Source organism: Oreochromis aureus, linkage group 17, assembly GCF_013358895.1.
Source record: "Oreochromis aureus strain Israel breed Guangdong linkage group 17, ZZ_aureus, whole genome shotgun sequence".
Taxonomy (NCBI): domain Eukaryota; kingdom Metazoa; phylum Chordata; class Actinopteri; order Cichliformes; family Cichlidae; genus Oreochromis; species Oreochromis aureus.
In genome coordinates, this window is record NC_052958.1 from 14,830,567 (window position 1) to 14,854,129 (window position 23,563).

A 23,563-nucleotide genomic window follows, 5' to 3' on the forward strand; every position below is an offset into this window, starting at 1 on the left:
TGAGGAAGGCTCACACTGTTCAGAGGGCGCTCTTAAAGCTACGTGGGTGCAGAGTCATCTTAAACGAGGGTGTTTTTCTACTTAAACAATGAGCTGAACATGTGTTCGGAGGCAGCGAGTGGGAGTAACACCAAATGGGTAAAAGTAGCCTAAAGATACAATGACTGTTAAATCTGACCTGTTCCTTTTTTTTTTGAGCTATAAAAACTGAAAAACACTGAAATAAGAAGTCATGAGTGTCTGCATCCATGATGTGTGGCTGGTGGTTAATCGAAGGTTATGTCCATGGCATCATTCCCTGAGAGTGAAGAACTGCACACACGCCTCACATTAAAGAAAGAAAAAAACCTCAATCATCCACACGTCAGTTCCTCAATCGCTGACCTTTTAATACGTCATCTACTTTGGATCGACCACAGTGGCTCAGAATACCTGTTGTTTTGTTTTTTTTGCTAAATGGCGTGGCACTAAGTAGAGAAAGCTCAGGAGTAGATATGGAAGTTTCTTAACCTAGACTATCCGCACATAGCCCATAAACAAAAAAACCTCACGCTACAGGAACAAAGAGAACGAGGATCGACACAGGCTCTACTCAGCTGGGAAGGGAAAAGATGGGTAGCTACTCAACAGATGATCACATGAACTCTAAAAACATCCACATTTACAAAAACTCATTTTTAAAAGGTTAAAAAAAAAAAAAAAAATCCCTACGAAGGGGGGGATAAAAGAACCACCCTCAGGCTCACTGAGGTTTTTAGGGTGAAAATATAATAAAATCATTACCTCTGTTCAATTAATAAATAATTCAGAATCCATAAAAACAACAATAAAAAAAAAATCACATAAAACGAGAAATAAATTAAGCCAGAGTCGTTTCAGAGGTGACGACTTGTAATTCCTATGGGAAAACAAATTCACAGAGAGGCAGCATTTTGAGCGACTCCACCCCACCTCCAACACTACAGTGCAGGTGTGAGAGGTGCAGTTTTACACCTGTTAAAATTCTGCGAGCAGAAGAAACGCACCAAAGTGCTGCCTCTCGCCCTTACCTCTCTCCTTAAAATAAAAAAAAAAAAAAGTCATTATTGCTGGTGTGATTGAGATAAAGAGGAAGGGTGGGACACAAGCATGAGAGAGAGTGGAGAGACGTACAAACGAATAAGCACCATTTTGAAATTTCAGTTTCACCGCCTCCTCTTTTAGCACCGCGTTTCACCTCCACCCGTCCACGTAAACAGACCCTTCGTCCTGTTCAGTTTGTCACGAATAAAAAAAAATATAGATATATATATATAATAATAATAAAAATGAGGGCAGGGGAGAGGTGGAGGGGTGATCAGCAGAGGGGGGAAATACTAGCAAATGTGACGCGGTGATCTTGGCATCAGAAGCAGTGGACGTCCTGCCACCTCACCCTCTCCTCCCGCCCCCACCAACGTCTCCTTTTTGTCCGTCCAAAATGCCCACAGGAGCTTCAAGTCCACCGTTCCCTGCAGCAACATGCTCCTTTCATGTTTTTGTCTTTAGTGTGCTTGTAGTGAAGTCGTGCGCTTGCTCGTTTCCAATCCGATACCCTGTCTCCTAAGCATGCACAGTGAGCGTGTTTTACATGTCAAAGATTTGTTTCATCTCCAGGCAGTGTGTCCGTGTGATTTCATTTCTTTTTTGTTTCATTCCCCCCCCCCACCTTTTTTAACTGTCTGGTAAAAAATACACAAAACTATCTTCTTCTCTCCCCCTGCTCCCGACTCCTTGCCCTTCCTTCAATGTCTGGGAGGGTTACACGAAGACGCGGTTGTGTCTGCTGAGCTTCAGGATCTTCCCCAGTCTCTGCTTGGCTGTGGCCATGCCTTTTTTGGGCCGTTTGCCTAAAAAAGAGAAAAATGAAAATATTAACGGGACTTATTTAGCAACATCAAATAGTGAGTAACATTTCAACTAACAATCTTCTCACAAATCTGACAAATGTTCCATCAAGTGACCTAATCATGACGATAACCATAAGAGGCCCTTAAATCTGGCCCCTGACACCAAAGAAAGCACCTACTTTGTATTACAATAATTAAAGAAACAAATACAAATTAAACTAAACATTGTTAAACAGCAAAATGAAATAAAACATGATAATCCATGGAATGGAAAGTAAGATATATTAACACTTCTTGCACAACAGTTAAGTCCTGGTTAAAATTTGTCCTGATCTATGATCAGCTTAGTTTTATAAAGGTTTTTTTCTGTACTTTCTATTATGAAACTTTAATTTTAAACAGTTTTTAAACACTGAATACCGCCTCTCCCACTGTCAGAGAGCTAATCAGGCTTCCCACATCCTGCACATTACGTATTGAGCCATGCTTTATCTTCTGTGCCAGTTAGTGTGGACTGAAACAGCTTCTCCATTTTTCTGCATATTAACAAGAAGAAATGATAAAAGTCACATTTCAAACCTTTTGTGGCCTGATTGCTGATTGGTGGAGGGTTCGGGGCGTGCCTCTTGGAGGGGTGCAGAGGTGGAGACATTGAGGGGTCACAGTACTGGTAGTCCATCTCTGGGCTGGGGAGCCCCTGATTGTCCCAGGCCTCGCTGCTGCTGTTGCCCTGGCTGTCTATCGGGCTCTTGTCCCCCTGCAGTCGGCGCTGGTGCTGCGCCTGTTCCAGCGGGCTGGGCCACCAGGACTCCTGGAGCGAGTCTGCCGTCTCCGACTTGGAGGAGCACAGCAGACCAGCCATAGACAGCATCCCCTGAATGGCCTCTGCTGTGCTGGGTGAGGTAGGACGTTCTCTGCAGGAGGCAGACAAGACTCATTTTTAAAAAGGTGCCCCGATGGAGCCGTGTTCACGAGGGCCTTTCAAGGATTTTCTTTTCTTTCTTTCTTTATTTAGTTAAACAGCCCACGGATAATCAGAATATCTGAAGAAGCATAATGGTACTGGTCACAGGCCTGCCTTGATCGGTTTTCCTCACCGTTTGAGTGGTTTGTGTTTGTGCCTGAGTTTCTCGCCAGACTGGTCCAGCTTTATGTGCCCTGAGCCTGTCTGCTGCTCGTCCTCGTCCTCTTCATCCTGGGAGCTCTCAGAGTCCTCGTCAGAAGACGATGACGATGATGATGACTCTTTATGCTGCATCAGACAGAGAGGTTTCAAAGACATGCCTCAGAAGACGGCGTAAAAAACGATTACTCAAAGTACACTCTGTTCAGAAACATTGAACTCTTAAACCGGCTGCGTTTGTATAAATCCTGCACATCGTTTACCTCTGTGGGAAAGTCGCTGTCTGACTCGACGTCTGACACACTGGAGTGTCCTGAGACTTCATCCCTGAGTTCAGTCTTCATCCTCTCCAGACCTCCTGAGACACAAAGGAACACATCGTCAGCTAAATGCTCGCACAGCCACAATCTTCTGTTGGTTTAATATTCACTGAAGACTTACTGAGGAGTGCGGATTTCTCAGCTGTGCTATGCTGCTCGTGAATGTCATGCGTCCTCTCAAACTTCACGTCCATGCAACCCTTGGGTGGGCCAACAGACAGTCCCTCACCTTCGGACTTTACAGGGCTGCTGCTTCCCGGTCGCCTCAAATCTCTACACACACAAAAAGTTCATGTTAACATGAGAGCAGGTGACTAATTTATATTGTAATAAACAAGAAGAGGAAAATAAATTAGACTCCTCAACTCCTGACGGCTGAGTCACAGCTCAGAAGAACAGGCTTTGTAGATTAACAAATTCATAGTTTCTGTTGCTGACTAGTAAACCTTTCTAAATTCATTTTTACTACATGTTATTTTTTTATTCACCAAAGTGGTTTTATGTTGGTTTCTGGAGTTTGTCACTAAACAAAAGTACTAGTTTGACTGACTCTGCACACTGATTCACTGAAGAGACTTTGCTCCCCCACCTGATGATTCTTCCGTTTACCAGCATCAGCCGTATGTGGTTGTCTTCCAAAGACTCTGCAGCAGCAGCTGCCGATGCAGTTGACACTTTGTTGAACTTTGCGTGAACCTTGGCACCAAACGCAGGATCCTGGATACAGAATATTAAAAGTATCGTATCAGTCATCAACAGACACAGATGCATTTACAAAAAGCTTTAATCGGTGCAAGCTGCATTTAAGTGCTGATGAAGACCCCAACTACAATAATAAGTACATTGTGCACCTTCTGGCCTAACTAACGGCATTTTGGATTCTTTCTTTAATGTAGATTAAACACACATTCTGAAGGTTTACTCCTTGAAACTCACCTCCTCCAGTGGCCCGACCTCCAGCCTCTTCAGCACATCCCTGGTGTGCTGCTCTAAGATGTCCAAGTTAGTGGGTAGCTTGGGCGCATGGCGCTGCTGCTCCCTCAGTTGCCTGGCAGCCCTTCGAGCTCGCCGTGCCTGGCACAGCCTCTCCAGCGTGGCTCGGGTGGACAGGCAGCCGTTTGATCCCAAAGGTACTCCACTTCCCTGAGATTTCACTGGCTTGCTACCACCCACTGGTTCCTCCTAGAATATAAATGTAAAACAAATCATGCAGTGAAGGTTGTTACAGTGTGCAAAAAATAAAAACAAAACTTTAAAATAAAACCTACAAAATCAACTGGTTCTGATTTTTTTTTTTTAATAAGACGCACAGATAAAGCACATGTAAAACTGTAAAGGGTCAAGAAACGGTGCAAATTAATGATGTAAACACACTGAGATTACAGTTTGAATATGTCTAAAATGTGGGTCACTTTTATTAATCAGTGACAATACCAAAAGAGCGTCAGCTTTTCTCCCAGCTGACACCACCATTTGGATGAAGTCTAAAAAGCTCCTCACCTCTAGGTAGCGGATTTCCTTGGTCAGCTCTTTAATGAGATGGTTCGGCCTGATATTGTCTGGTACCTCGCTGGTGGGTTCGTTCACCTGCAAAGCCACAACAGTTTACATTCAAACCAGAGGAGTGAGCAGAGAATCTGCCGCCTGCTGCTGACAGATAAGACTAAACGTGGATGCCTCCGGTGACTCCTGTGTCACAAGAACCATGTGGACTGCAGACATGTGAGGTGTAGTCAGGCGGAGCTTCTCACCTCTCTTTTCAACCAAGTCTTCAGTGCACTGATTAAAGCCTTGACTCCATCCACTAGGTAGGTCGGTGGAGGACAGTTGTCCTCTCGAAGCTCTGACAAAATCAAAGAAGAGAAAACCGTCACATGAGTTTTAAGCGAGAAAGCTTTAAACCTTTTAAAACATTAATGGATTTCCAAAAAGTTAGCATTACAAATGGTGTTCAGCAATGGAAATTTCATGTGGATATTTTGTGTTTTTAACTTTTGAGGGATGAAAAAAAATAGTGGGACCCCCCCCCCAAAAAATACAAAAAAACCAAAAACAAAGTCACACTTTGACCCTCCACTATGTATTAAAGGACTTGCAACCCTGAAATTTACTGTCATATGCAAGTAAAATTTTGCATGACTTCATTAAATATACTGATTTTGAGGGGTCAGGTGGGAGGAACTTATTGATTTTTCATGGAAAGACCCATAAATAAATCTTACTGACACCATTATTTTTTTGCCAAATGTTTTGAATTTTTATGTCAAAATGTTATGTTGCAACAGCTCTTATACACATCTCTGTGGCTTGTCGTTTTTAGTATTAGACTCTCACCTTTTAGCAAATCCAGGAGGTTCTTTGCCACATACCAACAGATGGCCTCAAAATAGGGAAACTTAAAGAGGTCTGGGGTTTTCAGACGACGCTCCATCTCATAACACCTACAACGCAAACCAAATGTTAAGTGCTAAAGTCTCTAGAAAACAAACAAAAATCAAGATGCGACACCAGTGGCAGGCGAGTGGTTTACCTGAGCTGCATGCCAATATTGAGGTTGTGAAGGAAGTTCCCTCCAAATGCCATGCAATCCTGAGAGGTGAGAACAGCGTGGATCCAGCCTGCAGAGGGCAGCAGAGCACAGACGTTTACTCAGCTTATCTACTCTCTGGCTTAGAATGATAACATTCTTAGGGTGGGGCAGAGAAATTACACATGAATACCTGAGGAGATAGGCATTTAAACTTCACTTAATCATATTTTCTCAACATGCAGAAAAAAATCCATGACAACAAACAAGACTGCAAGAAACTTTTATCCTGCTGAGGCACAGTCACCCTCAGCAGCAGGAGATAATGCTGTCAATAACGGCTTCCACCCCAGATAAACAGTGCTCCTAATACAACACAAAGTAGGAGAAAACAGCTTCGTGTGTGTGTGTGTGTGTGTGTGTGTGGGGGGGGGGGGTGTTAAGAGAGGCTGACAGACAGGCCTGATAATACGCTGGTTGACTGACCTACTGTGCTCCCTGACCCCAGCTTAATTCCCACCTCTCCACAGCCTTTCTGCCAAAAGCTCTCTTTCACAATGCTGCTTGAGCTTGCTGAGAAAGCATGGCTGGAAGACTGATTGAGGACATCCAGCAGTTGAAGGGCTGAACTGAGCTTTGTCTGTCTGTGTGCCGTAGGGGGGCAAGGGTGAAGGAGCTCTATGGGCTTAAAAAGTCCATTGAGAGTCTGATGGACAAATAATGGTATGACTGGATCCATTAGCTTCACTTCGGCGAATCAAAGCATGCTTTGGTGTCATGCTCAGTTAGTGACATGACATCAAAACATCTTTCTACCTTCTTAATGCAACATCAGCAGTGCTGCAGAGTCACGTGTAGTAAAACGCCTCAGTGTTACTTTCATCATATTACATAGGAGCTCTGTTTCTCTTCATTTTTCCCTGTAATTATGATCATTAAGAACTGTTTGGGTTGTTGCTCAGGAAGAATTTCCCTCTCTGTTATTTTCCTTTGGCAATAATAGAGGACCTTAAAGGAGCCTGTATTTTCCTGGCAGCAGCCATGGGAATCATGATTATTTTTCACTTTTAAATGCACATGGAAAAAAAAAAACAACCCCCCCCAAAAAAAAAACAAAAAACAAAAAACAGGCAGGTCAGCAAAGCTGGCGCAAAACTGTCAGGCAGTCACCAGAAACAATGATTTAACATCAGTAACACAAACAGCTGCACGTCTGAGAGTGTGGAATTTATTGTGCTTGGAAACCACACACCATTATCCAAGCCTTTAAACGTACTTTGATGACTAGTGTGTTTAGTTTGGTTCAACTAAAGTGTGTGTGTGTGTGTGTGTGTGTGTGTGTGTGTGGTCAGTGATGTTTGTTTAGGCTGGTGTGAAAGCTGTCAATCACATCCTGGTGTACCGACCAAAGATCACTTTCAAAAAGGTGTGTCAGGATAGCGGACGTGACTGAGCATGAATTCAAAGGCTGAGCTGATTTTAAACCCATGTGTAATATTATAAATAAGCTATGAATACATTTGTGCAAATTATCAGTCACTGATGTGGGAAAAGCTCTGCACTCGTGCTGACCTGCATGTTTTACCAGTCAGTCAAAACCAACTGTGAATGCAGTCTACTGTGCTTGCATCCTGTTTTTCATAAATACATTATTATCTTTAAAGAGCGGATGTTATGGTGCTGTAACATGCCCTATAATAACAATAACATTGCTGTACAATACAATTTTGCTTGTTCCTGTCTCATCTCATCATAAAACATATCATAGTTGATTTTTTTAGCTAATCATGACAATTAGTAAAGCACAGACCATAAGCTGCCAGTTATCCAAATTTGATTTCTTCATATGTCCAATACCTAGAGGTCTATATAACTGCCATGTTCACGGATCGCAGCGTGAACATGAACCAGATAAGATCTAAAAGGCAGCAAAAGCTGCGTTTTCATTTAAGTTACTTAGAACTTCTGAGGAAGTGTAGAAGGTTCTTGGTATCACTTTGTGCCGCCATCCAAAGACCCATAAAGATTAGCAGGATGTCATGTGACAAAGTGACAGCTGTTCAAACACTTGGGTAGGAGGCTGTGTGATAGGGTGTGATTTGTTTTTGTGTTCGTTAGCAGGATAACTCAAAAGATGTTATGCACAGATTTGCATGAAAATTATTTCACATTATTGCAGTGAATTCAAAGACAGGAAAAGACATCTGATTTCATGAATGACATGAAAAACAAAAACGTGGCTCATTTATCACAATCATCACTTCTATCAAACAGTTTTTGAACATCCAGAAGATGGCGAGGTTACAACTTTCCAACTGTTTGTTAACCAACAACCAACTGTTGTACTTCCAGAAAGTAAAACCTCTGTCAGCTGGGACTTTTTGTGGGGTAAAATAATCTCCCTGGAGCTTAATGTGCTACCCAGTTCCTGTGATAGAAATACAGAGTTTCTCAGGCGGTTCCCAGTTCCAGAGTTCCTGCAGTGGAAAACCTCCTTTCTTGCACTGAATCAAACTGACCTTAAGAAAGGTTTGAAAGTACACTTAAAGTCCTTTACTTATCAAATGTGACATTAAAACACCTTACTGACCTGTAGGGATGAGCAGCGTGGTTCCTTGGGGTACAATACACTTGTAACACTTATCCACTTTGTCCCCAAAGAACACTTCGCTCTGATTGGGCGAGGAGCTCCATGCCTCATATAGTGCAAGATTGGTGAGGGTGGGCTTGATCAAGTAGAAGACTTTCTCACCCTGAAAATCAAAAGAAAAGGTATTTAAGGTAATGAGTAGTTAAACTTGTGAATGTGACGGCACTGTTCTACTAAACACCCACCCCCTCATTCAATCACAAATTAAAGTTAGCTGTAGTTTTCAGAAGCCGGGGGGGTGAGACCATCATCATAAAGAGTGCTGCTGGCTGCTTTACGATTTAACTGGATGTGAGAAGCAGGGTGACCTTTCAGAGAGTGCTAGTCAATCTGCCCTAAAAACCTCAGTATTTAAAGAAACACTGAAATCCCTGAGCTTGATGAACATCAGGGTGGCATGTTCCTCTCTTTAAAGGAAAAAAAAAAAGCTCTTTAAATCCACACACTCACCCAAAGAACATGATACCAGACAGAGGTGCCTCCAAAGTCTATGTGGAAATCTGTGTAGCTGTCTTTGACCCCCATAAGGCAGTACTTCTGGACAAAGGGTTTAGGGAAGAAGGAGTCGTCTGGCCAGTAGTTCTCAACCCAGGACAACTTCTGAGCCACATCAGGAACCTCCACCAGCTTTGCCATCCTGCGGGTGATCAGAATCATGCAGCACACTGAGCTTAGGAAAGTTTTAAAAACATATCTGTAGGTCCCTTATTTAATCTCAACCACATCCAATAGTGTAGAGAGACTCAACTCTACCCTCAACAGAACAACAAGTCACTTAGGTGTTGTTACTCATGCACTGCAGCCATGAGCTTTTCTAGGACTCACCCAACAGAGCTGAAAGTGAGAACGTAAACGTCCAGCACAATCAGATCTGATGGTAGCCGGTCTTTAACCTGCTAGGTGCCTATAGTGCAAAGTCCATACAATGTCAGACTGCACCAGTGTTAGAATAAAGCAGAATAATAGTCTCGGCATTCATTGTTATCAAGCTGTCATCATATGAGCAGCTTCCAGCATGCTACATGCTCCCTCACCTTTACAGTAGTCCCAGTAGTGCAAATGCCTGTTTATTGTGTGCTACACTTAAAGAGAAACTGAGCAAAATATCCCAACTTGATTCTCACAAATCTGTCTAAAGTGCATGTGTGAAAATGGCTTCGGCTAAATCAGAAGGACTTTAAGTCAAATGCTGTTCCATTTCCTTCTATTAACTCAGGTAACTATTAACTCAGCTGGAAACTTCCATTCAACTTTACATTGATATAGATGGCCTTGGCAAGAATACAGCTGAAAGCTCTTCAGCAGTGAGCAGGAACACTTCAGTTTTGTCAAACCTAGTTTGCTGACTCTTGAAGATACTTATTCCTTTTTTTGTTTTTAAATCACAGTGACGGAACTGCGGCATGGCTTACTTCGTGTCAGAGAACTCCAGGCTGATGAGGTTGAGGACTTTGGGTCGATGGGGATTGGTGAAATACTTGATAAACTCGCTGAGCTTCATCTTGCTGTCCGCCTGCCGTGCCACATCTATCACATCGATGACTTTGTTACCACCTAGATGGGAATAAAGTGCCTTTTAGTTTGTGCAATATTAGATTAGATGTTCTGCAGTCACAGACTCCTGAATGAAAATCTTCAAACTTTTTAAATGACTGCAGAGGAGGCGATGGGGTTCATAGGGGTCAGCAGCCTGCTGGCATCTTCATGTGCTTTTAGAGATCAACCCCTGAGGAAAACTGGCATTAATATGGCAGCATGGGGAGGGGTTGTAGGGGATGCAAGCGAGACAATCTGTCAATCTGTCCAGACCACCAGTCCCAGAGGAAGGGGAGTGGGTGGAGGTGAGAGGGCTGCTACGTTTAATAGCTGTGTGTGCGTGGGAGATCTCAAGCATATAAGGAAATATGTCTGTAGATGTGAGAAAAAGAGTGCAAAAGCTGTGTGTGCATGTGTGTGCATGTGTGTTTACTCATGGGATAGAAAACAGATGCTAAAAAGGAAAAGAGAAATAAGTCAAAGAGAGAGAGTCGCAGCAAACAGCTCACAGTTGGGACGCTACAAATCACACGCAGTGACACGCAGGGCCGGAAGTAAGACTGGGGTGCAGTGTGTAGCAAGACAGCTGGTGGTTGTATTTTCCCCACACCCCTCCCACACACCTTTTTTATTACCCCTGTGCATACTTGTGCGCACACACACACACACACACACACACACACACACACACACTCCTCTAAAGGCCCAGCTGGCCAGCGTCTGATGACAGAGAACAGGTGGAGTGAAAAGCAGTCAGTCACACAGTGCGAGACAAAGCTGCTTGGAAACCCTGCAACGCCAAGCTCAAGCACTGGGTTCACAAACCCAATTCAATTTTTTTTATTTAGTTATTGTTTTTTATTAATGTCCACAAACTAAAGCACTGCTGAGCCAGCTTGAGAGACACTCAATCTAACCGACATCCCACCATAACAACGATGATATATGATGACACCCAGTTATGTTAAAGAGCCAATTAACTGAGATAATTGTTGCAAATATGTCTTTGTCAGCAGACAGGAACCAGAAACTTGTTACTCACTGCATTAATTTTAATGTAAAACAATTATTTCCTCACGAATCAAACATTTTGGGAGCAAAATGCTGTAAAATAATTTACTCAACATTGAAATCAAAAGATGAATCCTACATTCTTTTTGACCGTTTTGTAGGAATGAACATGATTGTTACTATGAACATGCACGGCAGGGTTTGTTATATTAAATACTGGGATGAGGAAATGAAATATCTCCTTCTATAATAGGTTTTTGTGAATCGGGCTTTAAAAAATATATACTTTTAATTAAGTGCTGGTAATAAGCCATTGCCTGTCTATAAAAATTCTATCAACAGCAACCTTTACTCTTCCTCAAAGCACCAGCTGGGTGCTTTAACAGATTACCTCAAAGTTGAGCTGAGTTTAATTTGGTATCCACCCATTTTGTGCTAAATGTCATGAAAACTAACTCATATTAAAATTAGTTCAAGCCTGTCAACGTGATCTGATTAGTCAGCAACAAGCATCAAGACACAACTTTGATGGTGCAATACAAACTTGGTTTTCCCTTTCTGGTTTCCTTGTCAGGTTTTGCATGGTTTCATGCAAAACCTGAAACCATTTCTAAAAAGCTTTACCCTGGAAGGAGTTTTTCAAAATCTTCAATGTCTGTGACCTAAAACACTTTTCATGTGTGAACGAAAGACCAAACCACATTCAAAAACCAACTTCTCCAAGACACCTTTCTAATGTGTACAGGGCCTCAGTGTAGTTAGCTTCTAAAGTGGTTTTGCTCATTTGTGTTTAGTTTTATTAGCTTCAGTATTAGTTCAAGTTCCTATGACAGCTGGGACATGCTCCAGCTCCCACTACAGCCCTTAAATGGGTAAGTGGAAAAAAATTGAGGAATGGATAGTTTCAGTTTTGATGTTTTTATTATTATTATAAATGAGAGGTTATTTGTCAGGGTCTCTATACACAAATAATTGAATGTTCATCAGGCAGACTGTGCTAACAAATTCCATCAAACAGAGACTAAAACTAAAGACATTTTCTAATTATTTTTTTTTATTTCAGTCAGTTTAATTTTTTTCTAAAGTTAGCCAAAATATTTTTTTCACACCCAGTTTGAGCCTTTATTTTAGTTTTAATTAACTGTAATGCCCTTGCCAACATCGGCTGTCATCCTTCAGTTGAAAGTTTACATGCCAGTTTACTATGAAACAGCTGGCATTAAACCTAATTTTCTACATCAAAGTACTCTAGCGGTCTAGAGGCTGGTCTCTGCAGCTGTCATCTGCATTCTTCCCCTCATAGAAAGAGAGAGGGTTGCATTGTAACATCTTAGGCTGCGTCTACACAGGAAGTGATTTACAGAGAAACGGAAACCAGAGAAAGTTAAAAACATTCGGCAACTTCAAGCAACTACAGACAAAAACAGGAAAAACACCGAGCGGGCCAACGCCAAGATAAACTTCACTCAACTTCGGGGCAAGCAATTGATAAAAGTGATTGGCACATAACAAGTTAATAAATCCATAACAAGGTAACCTAGGCAACCAGAGCCTGTGTAACCCTCAAAAGTATATCTGCAACCAACTGTCAGGCTCAAAGCGACACGAGATGAGTGAATACTTGCTGGTAATTAAATAAATTAAGAATAATTAGGTTTACTGACTAAACCCTTAATCCTTCCTAGCAAGGGCACTTCGCCCTGGTTTCCATTCATTATATATACACAATATATAGTTCGGATTGAAAACAATAAATAAATCCATTAATTTAAAGACTTTCCATCATGTGTAGAACTCTTTGACCACACACCGAGCTGGCAGAAGAAATGCTCGACAGCATCGGCGTTTACTCCAGTTGTCCCATTGTCTTCAAACTGGAAGAACTGTAATCCCACACTCAGACCCCAGTCACAACACCTGTGCCTTGGTTTAATGCTCAATAGGGCATGGGAGAGAGAGATAACGTGAGAGAGGGAGTCTGTAATCTGAACTTAATTATAAAAACACCGGTGGGCTTGGTAATGGGCTTGTAATAGGAGCTGGGAAGTAGCAGGCTGTTTCGGTAAGGAAGTGCAGTGGTCATGGAGAGGGCAGTGAAAGCTTAGCCGTCGCTCATTCAGAACGCATTCAGCCATCGTCTGATGCCTGATAAGTGGGTTAAAACCCCATGAACCTGGAAACTGGTTCATATTGACACACACAGATGGCGCCTGCTCAGCAATGGCCACTTAGCTGGCTGGTGTTGCGTTGTTTCATTAGCTTTTAAGCAGCTTCCAATGGTGCTGTGTAGTCCAATCACAGAGGTCACATCATTCCCAAACCATAAATACTAATGTTTTGTTGTAAATTTGATACATGTGACAACAAAGCCAAGTTTTCTTACCCACATACTGCTCCACATCTTTGACAGAAAAAGTAGAGGGGGGTAGTTTCAGACCCAGACCCTCCATTTCGGTGATCGCTATGGGGTAGTTGAAGCCATGCCTCTCCAAGTACCTGGTAGTCACCAGCTCGCCCTTCATCCGTATCAGAATCTCCTCAGCACTGAAAACCAGATTGTAATAAGTTAATTCAAGCTGCCAGTGTTCTCAAAATAAAACCATAATGGTTTTAGCCATGCAGAGAGTTGCTCTGTTTACTTTACTATCCTAACCACAAATCAATATAGGTGAAAATATTGTGTTTGTGGTGGTGGTAGCATTTTGACCCAAAAAGAGCCTACAGACATGCAAGCTGCTCTGTGAGGTGGTGATTAGGCACACTGAGAGGATCACCCAGGTCACTACATATCATCCATTTAATCCTGACGACAACCTTGTGTTTTCACCTGAGATAAAGTCAGGTGAGCCACTGACCTTTCATAAAGATTTCTACAGAAATGTCATCACAATCAAGAAAGCTCTGGACCCAGTAATGTGTCTTTCTTTCTTGAAGTTACACTGTTTTGTGTGAGTAAAAATATTCCAAAGCTACACATTTTTTCCAGAATCAGTGGCCGTGAAAATGTAAATAATCCACACACTGGAACTATTTTCTTTTATAGAAACAGATTCAATCAAACTCCCACTAGATATCTGTAAGCATGAGAACACAGAACAAAACAGTTTGCCTGGCTTAAAACCACAAGAAGCAAGTGTGTAGATATTTATGTCTTCTCTAAAATCCACTTTAACCTGTATGAGTGTTAAGTTAAGAATTTCGAGTTTTTTCAGCAAATTAGGAAAACAATCCAATTGGTCAGTAGGATTGAGTATGAGGAAAAAAAACATTTCCAAAATGAAAGCGACAATAAACAAATTCTCATACATTTGCAGTTTTTCTCTTTTCCTTTGTAACGTTCTAATACAAAGCCTTACTTAAGCCTTTTAACTGCATAGACAACTTTACAGGAGCCCAATTTTGAGCCTTCAAAAGTAGACATGATTCACAAACGAGAAAATTGCACTTTTAGTTTACCTGAATAAAATATTCCACTAGGCAAGGCCTTTAGAGTTTGGTTGACAAGTGTGGCTCTTTGGGGGTGTGTGTTGATATCTACCTGGGGAATGTCCTGTTTTGGAGCTCCTTGATAAACACTGAGGTGCCAGCCTGCACCGGCTTCGATCCATCATCTGGCTCTGTGTAGTCATGCCTGTGCCAGTTGTTGCGCTTTTTCACTGGAGAAAACCAAAAAAAAAAAAACGTAGGTTTGAGTTTCACAGGGCTTTCTCGTCCCAATGTAATAATGCCCTCTTGAAACACCTTCACACAACAACATTGTAAATTATGCAGATCACAATCGCTTGTCACAAGCACATTAATTTACTACTCAGCCCCTGTGCCCAGGGGTGGATATCGAGGGGTTTGTCCAATCAAAGTGGAGGGTTTACAGCACCATTCAATTAGCTTGTTAATGTCTGCCCTCAGGGTTCTCAAAGGTTAACCTATTCCCCTCCCCCCCTTAACAAAAAAAAAAAAAAATTAAAAATCTGACTCGACTAACACTGCAGAGAGCGGCCTTCCCCCCTGGGACTGTCCAGCATATAGAGACATGGGTGAGACAAGGCAGAGAATCAGAGTATGGTGCTATTTTCACACATGCACCTCAAAGAATTAGGTCATACTTTCCGCTGTTGTGCTTTCTCACATGTAGCACACATCAGGAAATAGTTTGCTTCAGATATACTGGCTAATGGAAACACTTTACTGTTTAGGCTTCAGAGCTGCCAAGATAAGAGATGTAAGAGGGTGCACAAGACAGCTATTCATAAGTGGTAAATGCACACTAATATTTACTGAGATATTTGCTGCAATCTGACATTACATGGACTATGCACTATGAAACTGCCAGGTTGCATGCACCAAGGTGTCTAGAAAAGTTCAGGACTGCAGTGTGTGTGAGTGTGTGTGAGAGACAGAAAAATGGTTTCAGGAAGCAGCAAAGACTCACTCAGGGAGGGTCCGTGTACGACATCACAGTTGGGACAGTGGTAAACATCAATATCCACAGCATGGTGCTCTTCTACCTGTACACAGCTGGAAATAGATGAGATACAGAGTTAGGGCAAGTCCCCTACAGAGGTTTATACTGTTCTTAAAGTGCCAGGAAAAAAAATGTCATCACAAGATTTTGCCCAAACGGATACAAAGCATTTACTATAATAATGTATGTATGTAATAATAAACCCTACCAGCTGAAGAATTCTGGGATGAAGCATTTATTGCATTTACAATATATATGGTCTTTCCTTATACTTTAAAGTTCCTTCAGATAACTTATGCTGTAAATGGTGACATATAAACCACTTTCAATCAAACTGAAATGAGTGGAACAGGTCTACTGCTTTACAAGCCCATTCAGAAACGAAACGAGGACACTGCAATCTTTATCTGACCTGGACAAGCTAAAGCAGATGAAATGCTCCCAAACTCCTGTCAAATGCTGTGTGTGTTTCAAGCAGAGATGCCAGGGGTCACAGGTTAAAGATAAAACACAAAAAAGAGGAAAAAGCAGTGTACACTTAGGTCAGGAGACCAAACATAGCCGTTTTATTTTTTTCCCCTCCAACAAATGCTCTATCGTTTCACAGTTATGGCTTCAATATTTTTTTTAAGAAAGCTGAATGATCTGGCCTTTTCGCTAATGTTGCATTCTCATCATATAATTTATAGCGCATTTATCAAGAGGAGCTGTAGTACAGCAGTGTCACTCATGCTGCTACTACCCCTGAGTATCCTGCAACAGCCAAGCCACAGGAACCAACTCACATGCATTCCTGGGTTGCATACCGGAGCAGCATGGGTTGAACAGCAATTCTGTTTGGACAACATGTATAGTGTGACAAGCCAAAAAGTACAAACTAAAACTGAACTACCCTAATTCGCATGACCATCCATCCATTTTCTACCACTTATTCAGGTCTGGCTTACAGAGCCAGCAGCCTAAACAGAGATACCCAGACGTCCCTCAACCCAGCTACCTCCTTCAGCTCTTCAGATGGTCAAAAAGCCAGTCCCATCCAGCCAAGGGACGGAATCTCTCCCGCATGTCTTCAGTCTGCCCTGCGATCTCCTTTCAGCTGAACATGCTTGAAACACCTTGCTCCTTAAAGTCCCAGGATCCTAATTGGATGCTCAAACCGCCTCAGCTGGTTCCCTTTTTATATTTAGGAGCAATGGCTCTACTGAAGCCATCACCTTTCTAATGAAGACCCCGGATGCTCTAAAGAGGAATAGGCGACGGTTGGACTGCAGATCAACCAGTAAATCAGCTGCTCACATTCGCTTTCAGCTCTGCACCCATCTGACAATCCTCCCGTTTCCTCCTACCCTCACTTGTTGAGAAGTCCCTGACATAATTCAAACTCCTTCACTTGGGGCACCAACATATTCCCAACCAAGCATGTAGACTCCACCCTTTTCTGACTGAGAATCGTGGCCTTAGAAGTAGAGCCCCGGCAATTTCGCTTTCAGCTGCAAACCAGCCAAGTGTGAGCTGGTGATCGATGAAGCAAGCAGGACTGTGTCATCCACGGAAAAGCAAACACTTAAACTTCAGGCCATTGAACCCTGCACCATCCAAACTAAGATTGTCTGCAATTTGTCGACTTAGATGACTAATCACTAATCGCTACTGTCACTAGTGTGCACCTGACCTCTTCACTGATACCCAGTGCTGATAAATCTGCCCATTAGCCACTAGATGAAGGTTAGAAAAAAAATCTATAACGTTTCAGATTCAAAACCCCAAAATAATGCAATTAGAAACTAACAAACAACTTAGACTCAATGCCCCCACAATTTTCTAAAAACACTGAAAAAAAGTAACCAAAGTAAATTTCAGTTTAGTTTTAAATTTAGCTTCCTTCTACATTTTGCCCATAGTGTCACAGTTTGAGAACCACATTAGTGTTTTACTTCTTCCGACTGCACATGGCATCAATTTGTGGAGATTCTCTTCCCTTGAGATCAATACTCCAAAAGCAAATGAAGAAATCTTGTTGCTTTTTGTTGAGAGAACCAGACGGACGCCAGCTTCATTACTGGCCTACAAAAACCCTTCCTGCAGCACAGCGAAAAGAGGTTTATAAACGGGTTTGTTGCTGATATAACCTTTGCTTTTAAAGGTGAAAGCCTGCAGGGGGGATAGAGCTGACCGAAGCCTGCTATCAGCTTTGATCTACAAGGAACTGCAGGAAAACTGTAAAGGAAATAAAGCCGAGGGCCATTAACTCATCAGGAAATGGTGAGCTTGTGTGAATGCCTGCCACCCCCACATCACCCTGGCGCACAAACAGGATATCAACTACACCACACAAAATCTGAACTTTTGTTGGTTGCACGGGTATAAGGGCAAACAAATGCATTAGTACAGTAACTAATTGAATATTCATTCAGCTGTAAAGAACTCACATTTATATGTCTTTTGCAAGTTACTTTTCCACTCTCCTACAACATCCATAAAATAAAAAAAAGCTGAGAGAAGCACTCCTGCTCCTGCACGTGAGCAAATGGATAACTAGCAGTAACAGTGTACAGTGTTTGGCTGGCGACTAAGCCTAGCTCATGTATCAGGAATCTTTGTTCAAACATGTGGCCGTTCGCTGGGGGAAAGCATGAGTCACAGCTCTCTGCTGCTGGGTTCGCTGAGACGTGTGAATACAGCGTGTGCTCTGGGCTGACGTGACCTTCTTGCTACTTTCCTTTATATAACACCGCAGTGGGAAATAAGGGCACTGTGCCACATACGCCACCCTGACTCAGCATGCGTGTTACCTGTAATGATTACCACTTTAACCCGAGCTTGTGAGTCTATGTGGACTCGAGACAGCAAATGTAAAAAGGGGAGAGGAAAGAAAAGAAAGGGGCCAAGTATTTCCTGCTGCCTTACTCGGGCTTGATGATGCATCGCATCACCACAAAGCGGGGTGAGTGTGCAAACAGCTCTTGAACCGACATGAACCTCATCTGCTCAGTCATACGTCATCTCAACAACTCATAAGATAGTGTTATCATGGGTTGTAAGACAACTTAAAGGTCAGAGAGAGTACAACCAGGGTGAGCAACACAGATACCCCACAAAACCTTGCTTTATTCCCTGATAGAGCTGCCCTCTGACAGCACTGCAGCAGATTACCGAGCTAAACATCCCTTCCTGAATGAGCGGAGATGTGTGTACTTGGCTAAACCCTCACCATCAACAGCCCCTCTCCTCCACTTCCTCTCATCAAGGGCCTCCTTCCTGTGTAACTGAGAGGGTTTATTCATTAGTCCACGCACTGTGAGGGGGTTCATTGTCCTCAGTGATCAGTGCAGAAACACAAAGGCTGGAGGCTGGCATCACCATTATTTTAAGCTCTAAATAACCGCTCTGCATGGGGCGCCGACACGCCTACATTAGGGAACTGGCAGATCTCTAATGGATGGGTGGTGGAGATGGAGAGGATATGAGGGCAGTTAAACACACCTGGCTGTCTTTATCTGCCCCAGAGGAGCACCTGACTCGTCCGAGTGCACTCAGGCAAGGCTTACATAAACAGAGCCGGACTTGAACAGCAGTAAGAGCCACTGAGGTCTGACAGATGGATAAAGCTCTGTCATTCTGCCCTCAGGGGTTAAATCATTTTAGCCAGCTAGGCATAAAAGCAACATATCACCCGTGCAGTGTTTACAGTTTGAAGGACACAGCGGGGCTTTCTGTAGTCAGCTGGTAAACAACAAAAAGAGGATCACTTTGTTGTTTATAGGGCGTCAGGGAGCCCCCGGGAGTTTTAAACAACTTAATTGTTTTCAGTGCAGGTTGAGCTGCCCTGAGGCCCACAAGCACTGGGACTCTGTTTTCACACATGTCTTCAACATGGCTGAGCCTCCTTTAAAACCTACCGAGTCATCAGTCTTACGAGTGTCTGCTGCTGAAAGACACGACCCAACAAACACAGACTGAACTCGCTGTGCAGATTCACAGTTCATAACATACAAATTATTGATCTATTAGTTTGGTACATCAGCTATCAGTTTGACATTGTAATTTAAAGTGGTTTTCTAAACCTCCTTTAATTTGAACTGTGTGGTATATCTTTACTGTTATAATTCAAACTGACTAGTAATCAATACATGATGCTTTTGACCCTTAATCGACTTTGATTGAGCCAAATGTAATGTTATTTCCACCTCAATGAGAGTCAGCTGAATATAAACAAGAGCTATGAGGCCGTCTTTACTTCAGCCAATCAACTTATCAGACATCTAAACAGATGATCTGAAACATCACAGACAGCAGTAGTTTTACAAAAAAAAAAGGGGGGGGGGCTTCCACTTAGCTTAAACACCAAAAAGGCTCTCCACAGAGGTGATCCATCTCTCTTTAGTGTGCTCACACTCTGTGCGACATTGACAGATCATGCATTGAACTTGGCTCGCCGTAGCTCCCATCAGTCATTCGCTCCATCTCATTGAGCACCACTGGTCTATCATCGCCCCCACTGTCCACACGCACATTAGACAATGGGCAGACCGGAGGGCCTGACACCTACACCGTGATCTGACGTGACCTACCGGGGATTTACATCCATAACACTCATGTAAATTTGCCTCTAAGAAGCACATGAAGCGATCCATTTACAGAGGCAGGTCTTGCAATCAGGTGAGGCTCAAAATGATGAATAGCACTCAGACTTGCACCTGAAATCTAAACCAAAGGGTCTAATAGTGGGTTATACTGCTTCAGGGCACTGTTACCCCTGCAGATAGTCAGGACAAAACCCTGAAGGGGCAGCAAAGTAAAACAAAGAGGTCAGAAGGTTAGTAGCAGGATAGCAGAGACCCCCAGAACATTTCTTCTGCAAACAATCATTTTGTATTTTTTTCAAATGCTTTTTTCTCATTCAGGTGTAAGTCTACCACTGTAGGCAATGTAAAACTTTTAGATTAAAGTATTTATCAAATATCTAATAGGCACCAAAAAATATTCTGTTGGCCCATGAGGTTAAAGTACCATTTTTAGAAGCAGTTACAATAAAAGACAAAATTTCTCTTTTAGCACATAAACACAGTATGGTATTAAGAGTTTAAGGAAATTGTGCCTACTATTGAGTCTCAGTTAAGCATAAGACAAGATTTACTTTGTCTCAGATTTGGGAAATTCTCTCAGTTTTACACAGATTATTTATTTCAGAAACTCATCTTCACGCTCTGAAGATGTACACAATGTGGTCATTTTTTTAACTTTACACAATCTACCTTATTCTCTAAACACTAATTCCACTTATTTCTGGAAATAGTACTTTCCTGTACTCTGAAAGTAGTATTATGACTTTAAAGTAAAAAAATAATAATTATTCAACTTTATTCTTGAAGTAGTACTCTATCTTGTTCTCATAACAGTACTTGACTTTATTCTGGAATTAGTATTCAACTTTTTCCATGAAATAGTACTTTTATTTTAATCTTGAAGGTACTTCGAGTAGTATTTCAACTTTATTCTCATGATTGCATCTGACTTTATTCACAAAATAGTATTCTACTTTAGCCTCAAAGAGGTATTTCCACTTTAGCATCAAAGTAGTAGTTGTTCCCAACTGGGAAAAGTATTTCTGTCTTCCTCTCAAAGCAGTATGTTGACTATTTTCCTGAAGTAGTAGAGGGCTATGCTGTAGTTAATGTAGATTTAATGCAGTATTACAAATTTGGAATTATTAAAGAAATACTATAAACTAATAAAACTGAAGTGAATAAGAAACACAATGTGGAAACTAACTGAACCACAACTGAATAAAAACAAAAATTAATATGACTGCATTAAACTGTAATAAAGAGATTACTGAAAACGTGGGGGGAGTTTATCAGGACTTTTTTTTCAGCTTTCCTGTAACCTCACTCTTCACAAATCTGATGCTGATAAACCGTGACACTGATTCAGACAGCCTAACCACATTAAAGTACAGCTTGTTTTGTTTACTGAAACACAGGTGATAGAAAACAGGGCACTCTCCAGCAACTGAGACAAAAGTCTCCCACACAAACACCAACAAGAACTAGGAGAATGAGCTCCTCCGCTTTCCCCTCCAATGGCGTGCCATCACCCACAGCCAGAGAATATCCCTTTCCTTCTGGCCCGCCTCGTGGGAAAGAGGCTGGAAATGTGGCCGTTTCTGGAGCTTTTCTGTGAGTATGTGTGAGTATGTGCGTGTGTGGTGTGTATCTGCTTATTAGTCATCAATGGGGGAAGCTCCAACACTTGTTCCTTTTCTTGCTGGCACATGACACACAGCTAGTCTTTTTTGGCACTGACACGCCACAAATCCTGGCTGCTGAGTTTTTTGGCAGCACACTTGGTGGTTACGCAATGGCTTCCGTCATTTCAACATGAGCAACCCCCCACCTTAAAAACCAAAAAACAGATTATTGTATTCCTAAACAGTCACTGTGGAAATGCACCCACACAGGCTGACTCAAAGAGTTGTCTAGGTCAGCCCATGGACTTAGAGCCACATTAAAAACCAAGAGAAAGCTGCAAAAAAAGAAAGTCGGATGCTGAGGAAATCTCATGATCAAGAAGTGCAAGACGTGCGTCACAATATTAGGTGTGGACTGAAATTTGTACATTTAGGCAATGCACATTACACAACAATAAGATTCCCATCAAGATTTCAACAGCTCCCACTTACATCTACACATGAATCACAAAAACATCTGCTACCTGCAATCACAATAGAAGGGGGACACCTCCACCCCCACAAAAAAAACAACAACAAAAAAAAAAAAACCCAGGACAAAACAAATACACCACACACAAAACCCAGACACGTGCCTGCTTGGTACCTTTAAATAATTCCCCTGCTTGCCACTAGGGGTCCCAGGCCATGTGCCTCCTCTTTCTAAAAGGGGGGGGGGATTTAAATTTCTGCAACTGTCAATCAAAAGCCAAACCATAACAATCTCCTTGTTTTCCCCCCACTTACTTTCTACCAATATAAAAACAGCATTAAAAACAAAGCTCATTTGTATTAAATAATAAATATCAACTACCAGCTTGCTATAATATTAACGTACAGGTTTTGCCCAAACAAGTTGAAGTTGTTTATTAGATCTGCTTGTATAATTAAGTTTAAAATACAACTCAGACGCTGCCCGAGGCTGCCGTTACCTTTAATAACCTGCCAGCTCTGGCACACTTTGTACCGTAGGGCTGGTTTAACTGGATTTAAATCGACTGAATCAGAGCGACATCAACATTAAAGTTATCCTCTAAATAACTCTACGGAGAGGTAGTCACGTACGCTTTTGATCACCCGTGTTGACTGACACAGCTCCATATACCATCAGCTATAAGAACTACTTTCTATTGGGCTCTATTTAAGTAAATACCGCTGATTATTAATATAATTACAAAGAGCTGGATCGTGTCGCTTGATTTAAACTTATCTGCGGCACGATGAAGTTCATTAATGTTGTTTTTAGGGGCGCGAACCCCCACTTTCGCCCGTAAAGTCGTGTCAATAGACGGTTTAAAACCCCCGTCGCCCACCGCTAACGGTTAGCACGCTAAGTTAGCCAAGACCGCTCAGAAAACCGTCGCCTTTCCTTAAAAAACAACCCGTGTTTCTCCCCTCCAGGTAACTACACCTCTTTAGGATGTCGCAGACTACATACCTGCCGTGAAACCAGTCTTTACAGATGTCGCACTCGATCATAAACCGGCTCACATCGTAGGGCTGCCGGCAGACACAGTACAGCGGGGCCGCCGCCATCTTCCTACTGTCCCCAAACAACGCAGGAATGAAGCGGGCGGGGATTTAACCCAACATCCGGAAATACCCGAGGGGAGAGCCGAGCACGCACGAAATCCGCCATTCTGAGGCAATCCCACCTCTGACGTCAGTTTCCAGATTATGCATTTCCATCTGGTTGTGTGGGCACACCAACAATAGACGCAAACTTTTTTCCAACAAAGGAATGACATAAAGGGCTCTGTTTTAGGCGTTATGCTACAATCGGATAAAAGCGAAAAATCAGCCTCAATTTAAATTATTCTGATTAAATAATCTCCAT

At 42.3% G+C, this 23,563-nt stretch overlaps 1 protein-coding gene across 1 annotated transcript; it reads right to left on the bottom strand.

Moving 5' to 3' along the window:
- Nucleotides 1–368: 368 nt before the first annotated feature.
- kdm7aa (lysine (K)-specific demethylase 7Aa) lies at nt 369–23,276 on the bottom strand. Its single transcript, XM_031758140.2, has 18 exons — nt 23,165–23,276; nt 15,465–15,550; nt 14,574–14,691; nt 13,419–13,579; nt 9,901–10,042; nt 8,939–9,125; nt 8,429–8,591; nt 5,842–5,929; nt 5,646–5,752; nt 5,063–5,154; nt 4,812–4,898; nt 4,248–4,493; nt 3,901–4,028; nt 3,433–3,584; nt 3,255–3,349; nt 2,966–3,120; nt 2,448–2,782; nt 369–1,868 (listed from the first exon to the last, which is right to left on the bottom strand). Exons 1-18 carry the CDS (start codon nt 23,260–23,262, stop codon nt 1,780–1,782), a joined length of 2,529 nt encoding a protein of 842 aa, XP_031614000.1. The 5' UTR covers nt 23,263–23,276; the 3' UTR covers nt 369–1,779.
- Nucleotides 23,277–23,563: the final 287 nt, after the last annotated feature.